This window comes from Caenorhabditis briggsae (genome assembly GCF_000004555.2).
Source record: "Caenorhabditis briggsae complete genome, chrIII, whole genome shotgun sequence".
Taxonomy (NCBI): Eukaryota; Metazoa; Nematoda; class Chromadorea; order Rhabditida; family Rhabditidae; genus Caenorhabditis; species Caenorhabditis briggsae.
In genome coordinates, this window is record NC_013490.2 from 95,777 (window position 1) to 106,501 (window position 10,725).

Below are 10,725 nucleotides of genomic sequence, written 5' to 3' on the forward strand. Positions count from 1 at the left end.
AAAATCAAAGTGGGCGGAGCCTAGCCGTGTTTGAGCTTATTTTGAAGCGCGTGATCTAAAAATGTGTTATAAACAAGACTTAGTTAGAAATAGTCAAAAATTGAAAAGTTATGAGAATGTTGAATTTTCTCAAAAACATTTTTTTTCAGCCAAATTTATGAAACGCTTTTTTCGTTGTAAGGAATATAGATTCTGTAAAACTAGCTCAAAATTCGGAACATTTTATGGTCAAATTTGGGGTACGGTAAACACTCTAATAGAACGCCACCCGGGCCGTCCATTTTGAGCCCTTGTATCCCATTTTCTGTGAGAGATATCAAAAAGTGGTTAACTAGTAAAATGTAGCTGATATCATGATAAACATTTTATCAGTTGACCACTTTTTGATATCTCTTACGGAAAATGAGATATATAGGCCTAAATTGGGCGTGGCGTTCCATTTCTGCAACAAAATGTTCAAATTTGTACTATTTTTTGACTAACAAAAACCATACTTGACCATCTTATCAATTGTCCACAGTTCCCCATTTTTTTCCAACTGATCGTACAGTTTTTTTTTTCCAATTTTATCTTCTTTTTTTCTTCAAAAAAGGACGTCTCTCTTTCCTTTTTTGTTTGTTTTTTGACCGTTGAGAATGATGCACAAACTTTTGACACACACACACCTTTATTTATTTTTTTGTATATTTTCTCCCCTGAGAAAAAAGTGCATCTTCCATTTTCAATACGAATGTTTGGAATCTGAAAGTCTGAAATTTCGAAAAACCACCATAAAAAATATAAAACTTTCAAACTACCGTAAAACCGTTAATAGAAGCCCCCCCCCCCTATTTGTCAACTTTGAGCCCATTTTTCTTGGTTCCTGTAGGAGATATAAAAAAGTGGTCAACTGATAAATTGTTTATCATAAATTTAGCTACATTTTATCAGTTGACACATTTTTGATATCTCTTACAGTAATCGAGATAATTGAGCTCAAAGATAACGGTATCCTGAAAATTTCCAAAGTTTCAAATGAGAATCTCAACTATTGATAACTGCAAAAATAAAATACACCTCAAAAATCGAAATTTCTAAAAAATTTTACAATTACCGAATCGTCAACTTTGAGCCCATGTATCTCGTTTTTTGTGAAAGCTAACAAAAAGTGATCAACTGGTAAAATGTAGCTGATATCATGATAAACATTTTATCAGTTGACAACTTTTTGATGTATCTTATAGGAGTTGAGATAATTGGGCTCAAAGTCCGGGTGGCGTTCTATTGGAGTGTTTACGGTATAAAGTTTGGTACTCTGAATTTTTGAAAACCTGACCTCTTTTTTATTGCTTATCAAACTGTTTTCCATTTTTAAAACAAATATTTTGCTCTTTTTATCAAAAACTATGACTCACAAAAAAAAAAGAACAAAAAATGCTCTTCCTTTTGACCCCATTTTTCAGCTTTCTTCAGTTTCTCTGCGTCTCTCATTTTCTTCTTATCTCTCGTCTTTCTTTTTTCCCTACAGTTCAAAAATATATATTCTGATTCACCCCCTTTTTATTTTTTTTCTCCGGTTCCTTCCGTTTTTTTGTGACTTTTCCCACCCTCTGTGGCGGGTGTCAAAAACAAGGATTACTGTAGTTTTTCGTATTCTTTCTCTTTTTTCTGATAACAATTCTCATAATTAACGGGTGTATGGAAAAAAAATAACTAGAAAAAAGGGAAAAACAGCCACAGAATTATTGGTTATTCACTTTTTTTTTTCTTTTTTGGTCAAAGTTTTTTTCAGAAATTCAGAAATTCAGAAATTCAGAAATTCAGAAATTCCAAAAATTCAGAAATTCAGAAATTCACAAATTCAGAAATTCAGAAATTCCAAAAATTCAGAAATTCAGAAATTCACAAATTCAGAAATTCAGAAATTCAGAAATTCCAAAAATTCAGAAATTCACAAATTCACAAATTCACAAATTCCAAAAATTCAGAAATTCAGAAATTCCAGGAAATTCAGAAATTCAGAAATTCAGAAATTCAGAGATTCAGAAATTCAGAAATTCAGAAATTCAAAAATTCAGAAATTCAGAAATTCACAAATTCACAAATTCACAAATTCCAAAAATTCAGAAATTCCAAAAATTCAGAAATTCAGAAATTCCAAAAATTCAGAAATTCCAAAAATTCAGAAATTCAGAAATTCAGAAATTCAGAAATTCCAGGAAATTCAGAAATTCAGAAATTCAAAAATTCAGAAATTCCAAAAATTCAGAATTCAGAAATTCCAAAAATTCAGAAATTCAGAAATTCAGAAATTCAGAAATTCCAAAAATTCAGAAATTCAGAATTTTCTAGCAAATTAGACAGAAAAACACATTTTTGGTTTTGATTGAAACTATGAAGCTCCGCCCATTTTTTCAAAAAAAAAACAATTTTTTTTCAAAGTTTTTTTCTAGAATTTGTTCATTTTTTCCCATAAAAAGACGACCTCTTTCTTTCTTTTCTTTCCGTTATTTTTCTTTTCATTCGAAAGAAACTTTTTTTGCCCCTATGTCAAAGAAAGAAATTAGTTTTCTACAGTATACCCAAGCCCAACGCCACCCGGACCGTCTACTTTGAGCCTATATATCTCACTTCTTTTGAAAGATAAAGTTGTCAACTGATGAAATGTTTATCAGGATATCAACAACATTTTATCAGTTGACCACTTTTCTATATCTCTTACAAAAAATGAGATATACAAATTCAAATTTGACTATTCGGGTGGCGTTCTATTAGAGTGTTTACGGTATTTCAAAAACGGTTCAAAGTCTTAAAGGTGGGGGGACATGAAAAAAATAATGTTGTCGAAATTCCGTTCAAAGATTCCCCTCGAGGAGTTGAACTTGTGAGGGCGATGATTGAGGGTGCGGCGCCGCTACCGACTGAGCTACGGGGGTAGCGCACGCCCGATTGCATACATAAAGGCGAGGACGACAGCTGTACGCAGAGTGACATTAAGCGTTGTACACCGTTACGGTAGAATGCATACCCTAGCTACAAAAATCCTACGAAAAATCTCCTGTCCCCCCACCTTTAAAAAGCTTTTTGATTCCAAAAAGTCCCCTTTTTCCCTGTAAATCTAGGAACATATTTTCATCACACCCAACCCCTCTACACCTATATTTCTCATACAAATACATATATACAATCTATATATGCATCCTTGTGATATTTGCTTTTTCAACAGTCCCGTCCCTCCCCCTCCCAGGCATACATTTTTACTATATTTTTCCATACACAATTTTTCCCCGCTTTTTTTTTTCTGACCGCCCGTACTATTTGCACTGTTCATTTATACAGTAGTGGTACAGTAGTAAAAGTATACACAGGGAGAAGAGGCTATTTTTAGGGAAGAAGAAGAAGAAGAAATGTTTGCTTTTGGCTCCTGGTGATATGGTCAAATAATCGGAGATTCCAAAATTGTAAGCTTAACATGTTTAGGCTAACTTGAGCTAGCTTAAACTACCTTGAGCTAGACTACCATAGTTCAAAATATGAGGGATGAGGTAATTTAAAGTGGTTTAGCGTAAGCTATGTAGCGTAAGCTAGACTAACATAGTTCAAGATACCGTATCCCCTCTAGTTAAGTTCAATTATCTCGGTCCTTGTACAAGATATCGAGAATCTGTAAACTAACAAAATATAGCTCTTATTAGAAGGGTGAATGTTTTATTAGTTGACACATCCGAGATTATTGAGTTAGCATTAGCTCTAAAGGAACTTTGAAAGAACCTTAAAGGAACCTTAAATCAACCTTGAATCAATCATAAAGGAACTTTATACAGACTTTAAAGAATCCCAAAGTAATCCTAAAGAAACCTTGAAGTAGCTATAAGCAAATCTGAGAGAAACATTAAAGGTGGGGGGACATGAAAAAAATAATGTTCTCGAAATTCCGTTCAAAGATGCCCCTCGAGGAGTTGAACTTGTGAGGGCGATGATTGAGGGTGCGGCGCCGCTACCGACTGAGCCACGCGGGCAAAGAGAAAGCGCACGCCCGTTTGCATACATAAAGGCGAGGACGACAGCTGTACGCAGAGTGACATTAAGCGTTGTACACCGTGACGGTAGAATGCATACTCTAGATACAAAAATCCCCCGTAAAATCTCCTGTCCCCCCACCTTTAAAGGAACTTTTCAGTGACTTGAAAGAATCCCTGAAGAGACCCTAAATGAACGTAAAAGGAACCTTAAAGGTCCTAAAGGAGTCTTGAATGAATTTGAAAGAAACCCTAAAGGAACCTTTCAACTTTTGGACAAAAATATAGCCGCACCCTTACCAGAGCTACGCACTTCATATTCTCATGTACTTCTAAATCCTAAAATCTGATTGTGAGCAAAAACAAGAGCCTAATGATGACTTGACACAAGGGCAATTCCCACGCCCTCCTCCTCAGGGGCACTTTTTCACTAGACACATAGGTATCTTGGGAGCAAGACCAGTTCAATTTTCTGTTTTGGCACCATTTTTGGAATATTTTCAAAGCTTGCCTCAGTTGCCTGGGGCAGCTACCCTCCAACCCCTTCTAAAGGTTCCCTCTAACCACGCAACGACACTCCGCTATCCCGCTCGGCGCGCGCACAGTTTAAATTTAGTTTTGAGGGATTGCGAGCTTGGATTTGGCTCGTAGTTTTTGAGAGACTCTTTTAAGGGTTTTAAGTGAGTTTGCTTGAATTCTAAGCTTCTATTTGTTGTTTCTTTCTAACTTGTTCATAATAAACCGATTTTGTTACATTTCTTGTTGATTTTCTTCTATTTTATCACAGGAACCTGATACCCCGGACATACTGCGGGCAATTCCTCCAATCCACCTTAAACTTGCTTCAAACTTGTGTTAAAGCATGTCTCAAGCTTGAAAAGTTGAAAAAGGGATCAAAATTTTCTTCAAACTCCACATTTACAAAATATCTCAATTGGGAAACCTAGGATTTCAGAAGATCTACAAGGTCATAATTTAGTCCTCCATTCCTGTGAAATTCCCTTTAACTTCCTTCAAGTTGATAATTTTAGGACGATTTTAATTGGAAAATGTAGATCTTGGAAACTCCTACAGATTGATATAGAATTTGATGCATGCATATCTCAAAAAGTACCTTAAAATCTGCCTTACGACTTCAATCCCTCTGTATTATTCCAAGGTTAATTCGGAATCCGTTCGTTCCTTGGGAAACAAGTTCCTATTCTTATTCTTCCACTCTCGAGACATCCATTGTCCTCATCAGCTTCTTCTCTTCTCTCCCACGTCTTCAGTTTTCTCCCCCTCCAATATCTCATCTCATCCATCCCGATGACCCCTCTGTCTCCCTATGTTAGCTGCCAACCGATTCAGAAGACCGGTCTTCTCCCTGATCCGCTCGATTAGCCTCTCTGTTCTTGTCGTCTTCTACACAACAATATTGAAACTTGTAGAGCGGAATCCAGTTGTTGCGTAGTTGTAGTGTCCGTCTGACGGACGGACGGACGGAGAGGATTGGTTTCAAACCGGCCCCCCCCCCCGACTTTTTGGGTTGAAGGGCTATGGGTAGGCACCACAACAAAATTTTCAAAATAGACTTTTCCCAGTTTTTATTGTTGGATTGTATTCTCCTACTTTATAGAAGTCCATTCCCAAAATTTCAGGGAAAAATCTTCATTCAATCCCGAGTTACAGCCCCTTTTATACCAGACCTCAATGTACTGAATTTCTCCTCATTTTTTTGCGGTGCGCAGAAAAGTGGGCGGGGCTTAGCTGCGGCGCGGTTTCATTGTGGCGCTATTCCGAGCGCTGTTTTTTCATCAAAATCGCATCTTGGTTTGTCGGAAAAGCAGTTTTTAGGGTAAAAAAACGAAAAGAATAAGTTTATAACATTCAGACTTCAAAATTTTACTATAATTTATTGATGTTTTGTGCAAACACCGTGGCCCATTGAAAAAAGGAAAAAAAAACAAAAAAACCCCATGGGAGATGCGAACTTCGGTCTTCAGATCGGTGCGCGCGCCCACTAACCAGTCTGCCACCGCTGCACTTCTCTTGGAAGCAATAGATGAGAGTGAGGAAAGGACGACTTTTCATTGCCTGCCGTCTCCTTCCGGTGTTGCCTCTTTCCTATTTTTTACAAGTTGTTCCATGATAGATAAGGAAACAGACGTATAACACATTAAGGGCGTCGATAGAATTTTTTAATTATAATTGCTCTTAGTGGCAAATTTTGCGTAGAATCTTATGGTGAAAAGAAAATCGGTGGCGCTCACCTGTGTCACCTTCAAAACTTCCAAAAACTGAAAATTTTGAAAGTTTGGAATTTTCGGATGAGTATCAAAACTACTTAGAGGTATTCAATCTTTCTGAAAATTGGCAGAAGTATACACAAGACTTAGTTTTACCATAATATGCAAAAAAAAATTGGGGTCATCGCTGAAATTTTTTATTTATTTTAGCTGGAACTTTGGCTGAAAATTGTGAAACAAGGGCGTCGTTAGAATTTTGATTTTATTTCAAAATCCAATCCCCCAGTTCAAAAACTATCAGAATCCATTAAAAAATCTAATGGCGCGAACTTCCATCCAACACTTTTAGTCCACTTTGTCAGTCCCACTTCTATTTTTCGAAGTTTTCGAATCAAAATAATAAAGTTATCGAAGAACTGATAATTTCATTGGATTCAGCGTAGTCGATTACATAGGGACAAGTTCTCACCAAAAAAAGAATGGGTTTCTAACGCCCGGTAAAAGCCTTCAAAGATGGATTTCTGAAAAGGGGAGAAAAATTTGGTCGCCCCGCCCCATTTCATTGCGGTGCCTAGCTATGGGGTATATAGTAATGAGATTAGAGGATATGGGTGGTGGGAAAGAAATTGGAGATATTGGATAGGATTCAGGTGGAACGTTTGGGATCTTTGGGGTGTTGAACGCGCTGAAAGTTGAGCTTGAAGATTGCTTGAATTTCGTTCGAAGCTCGTTTGAAGCTCGTTTGAAGCTCGTTTGAAGCTCGTTTGAAGCTCGTTTGAAGCTCGTTTGAAGCTCGTTTGAAGCTTGTATCAAATATGTTTCAAGCTTGCCTTAAGCGTACTTTAAGCTATCTTCAAGCTTGCTTTCAGCTAGCTACAAGCTGGCTTCAAGCATGTTTCAAGTTTGTTTAAAGCTTGTTTAACGCTTGTTTCAAGCTCGTTTAAAGCTTGTTCGAAGCTTGCTTGAAACTTGTTTAAAGCTAGCTTAAAGCTCGTTTGGAGCTTGTTCAAAGCTAGCTTAAAGCTTGTGTGAAGCTTGTTTAAAGCTAGCTTAAAGCTTGTTTGAAGCTTGTTTGAAGCTTGCTTAGAGCTTTCTTTAAACATGACTTAAACTTGCCTAAAGCTCGCAAAATAGGAAAAGGGTTCTTAACTTTCCTCAAACTGAACATTTTGGAGTTATTCAAACTGGAAAATTTAGATCTTAAAAAATCCTTAAATTGAATCGTCTTACTGTAGGTTCTCTTCACGGATAGTCGGCTTACAGCGATTCTAAGCCTTCGTTTCGGTTAAAGCCCCGTAACTCCCTTCAAATGGAACATTTTGGGACGATTTTAATTGGAAAATGTATCTCTTGAAAAATCCTTCAAATTATATAAAATTTGATAAATGCAAAATCTCAAAGATTGGGCTATTCCTAGGATTAATCTCTCATTTCTTGTAAAGCTAGTAACTTTCTTCTAAATCGAGACTTTCAGAAAATCGAAACTGGATCTTAAAATGCTCTACCAAACCATACAAAATTTAAATTACTAAAAAAAACTTAGTCCCTTTCAAAAAGGGTCTTTTCCCCGCCCCCCCTACATCCATACTCCCTCTCATTGCGTTCTTCTAATCTTCCTTAAGTTACGCTTCTTCTCCCGACACATCCAAAAAAAACCAGTCTTTTTTTTGGAAAATGTGTCAAGCTGTTTTGATTGTGCAACAATTGTCGCTGTCCTCCGAATCATCCCTCTCTCTCTCTCTTCCAAAAAGCTTCTTGACGAGGTCTGTCTGTGTCGGTTAGCCCCAAAAAAGGGAACTGGTTCTTCTTCAGGTCAAAACTTTGCCGCTTCTTCTTTGAGGACATTTTCTTACGAAATTTCGGAAGAAGGTGTCACTGTGCCCCCCCCCCCGTCCCTTTAACTAGCTTGATCTATAGCCATCTATTTGGGAATCTAAGTGACCGGAACATTTGTTAAAGGTGGAAGGTGGGGAGGGAGAAGAAGCAGGTTTTTGGATCTGGGAGATGAGACCGATGAGATATGGTGAAGGTTGGGAAGAAGAGCAAGGAAATGAGGAGGATGGCCAAGGTTGGAAGCCATAGCTAGCGTAAAACTGGATTTGAAAAATCTAAAGAGTCACTATAGCTCTGAGGTCGCTATAGCTCAAAATCTGGTATAAACTCTCAGTTTTGACTTACTATATCTCGGTTACTATGATAAATATCAAAAAACCGTCAACAGACAAACTGCTTATCACAATATCAGCAATATTTTATCAGCTGACAGTTTTGCGATATCTCTTATCAGAACCGAGATAAAGCGGACCAAAGTAAAGGCAAGCGTGCTCTCTAGTGGAACGTCACCCCTTGATTTGGAGACTAGCTTAATTATCTCAGTTTCCGTAGCTGGTATTGAAAAGTTGTAAACAAATAAAATATTTGTTATGATAAGACCAATATTTTATCAGTTGAGCGTTTTTAGATATGTTTTATAGGAACCGAGAAGTTTGAGCCGCTCAAACTGCAGGTCGGCACATTTACAGTAATCCTGGAAAGCCGCTCTTATGGATTTTAAGCAGGAAATTTGGCATTAAAGCTAACCTATAGAGATCCGGAAAAGCCCAAAAATGCCTTTAAAATATGCATTCTGACCAGATAATAGCTACCGTACCCCTTTCCTAGCATCTAGGAGTCAGTAAACACTATCGTGGCTCAAAACACTTCAAGCTTTATAATCGTAAATAAAAAATCTAACATGTTTGGAGCATTTTGCAGCAAAAACCGTTTTTCTAGCTATTCCAGAAGCCAAGATATGGGTATTTAAAGGAGACGCCAGACAACAAGACACCCTAACTGTCTGCGTCTCTTTCAAGCGGTGTATCTCTCTAGGGGTTTATGGTACAAAAAAGTTGTCAACTACAAAGATGAAGCTCTAGTTGTGTTTTATATGTTCTCAAATTTTCAGACTAATCTCATTACGGTAACCTTCTTTTGTAGCTCTTAAAACTTTGCCAGGCATTTAACCATGTCTCAAAACCTATGACCTTAAGACAAAATAACTGATAAATATGAATTTCGAGATCTCAGATTTTGCAAGTCTCCTCCCGCAAAAGTTCATGTCCCTTTAAAGTTTCATCCCCTCAAAAACCACTCGATGACCAGTCATATTGCCTAATTCGGCCACTAGCAACACTAGCGCTTTTCTCGATCCATATCCTGTCCTCCCCCCCCCAATGCGCAATTTGAACAGAAAGAGACAGAAAAAAACTAGTTGGCTTCTGAATTGAACCTCATCCCCCCTTTAGCCACCCCCTCGGACGGCCTATACGCAATAATGTGTCAGAGAAGAATGCATTTTACGTATATACCATCCTTTTTGACACAGCTACAGTACTCAAATGTTTTTCCCAAAGGGTTTAGAGCTCCAAAAAAGTTAAGCTAGCTTCAAAGGACACTGTTCATATGAGGACCTTAAGGTTAAGGGAATTCGTTAAAAATTTAGCAAAGTTCAGAGAACTACAAAATTAGGTTACAGTAGTCCTATTCTTCTGAAAATTTGGGAACAGATGAATCAAGTCTAGTGCTTCATTTTTGTAGTTGACAACTTTTTGGTACAAGGGATCTCTAGGGAGATATAGTGCTTGAAAGAACAACAGGCAGTTAGAGTGTCTTATTGTCTGGCGTCTCTCTAATTTCAAATGGCCATATCTTGGCTTCTAGAATAGCTAGAAAAGTGATTTTTGTTGCAAAACGCTCCGAAATTGCTCAATTTTCAGCTAGTGGTCTTGAAAATCGAAAACCGGTTCTGTGAAATAACCAAAAATGACAGTTTTGTTCTAATCCTGTAAAGGTAAGACTATAGGCTCTAAGCGACTTCAGAAAAATGAGTTCATTTTTCCAATTTATAGTTTTTTTTTTTGCAAAAATTTCAATTTTCGGACATCTTGAACCCACTGAAGTAAGTGAAGTGCTCACAGCTACCTAGGAAACTTGAAAAAAAAGCAAAAATGTTATTTTTGGAAAGCTCCAAAAAAATTCTCAAAAACGTCGATTTCGTCAATTTTGAAATTTTCAATGTTGTGAATTTCTGAATTTCTGAATTTCTGAATTTCTGAATTTCTGAATTTCTGAATTTCTGAATTTCTGAATTTCTGAATTTCTGAATTTCTGAATTTCTGAATTTCTGAATTTCTGAATTTCTGAATTTCTGAATTTCTGAATTTCTGAATTTCTGAATTTCTGAATTTCTGAATTTTTGGAATTTTTGAATTTCTGAATTTCTGAATTTCTGAATTTCTGAATTTCTGAATTTCTGAATTTCTGAATTTCTGAATTTCTGAATTTCTGAATTTCTGAATTTCTGAATTTCTGAATTTCTGAATTTCTGAATTTCTGAATTTCTGAATTTCTGAATTTCTGAATTTCTGAATTTCTGAATTTCTGAATTTCTGAATTTCTGAATTTCTGAATTTCTGAATTTCTGAATTTCTGAATTTCTGAAGAATTCCACCACAGGGCGA

At 36.7% G+C, this 10,725-nt stretch overlaps 1 protein-coding gene across 1 annotated transcript in view; it reads right to left on the bottom strand.

Annotated features, from left to right (window-relative positions):
* Positions 1 to 6,801: 6,801 nt before the first annotated feature.
* Positions 6,802 to 10,725, bottom strand: part of CBG15270 — a gene marked incomplete at both ends in the record, with an annotated part of 6,279 nt that continues 2,355 nt past the window's right edge. The window contains one exon of the mRNA XM_045243266.1: positions 6,802 to 7,029. Coding sequence (XP_045095623.1) covers positions 6,802 to 7,029 — 228 coding nt within the window. The remainder of the gene's footprint in view (positions 7,030 to 10,725) is intronic.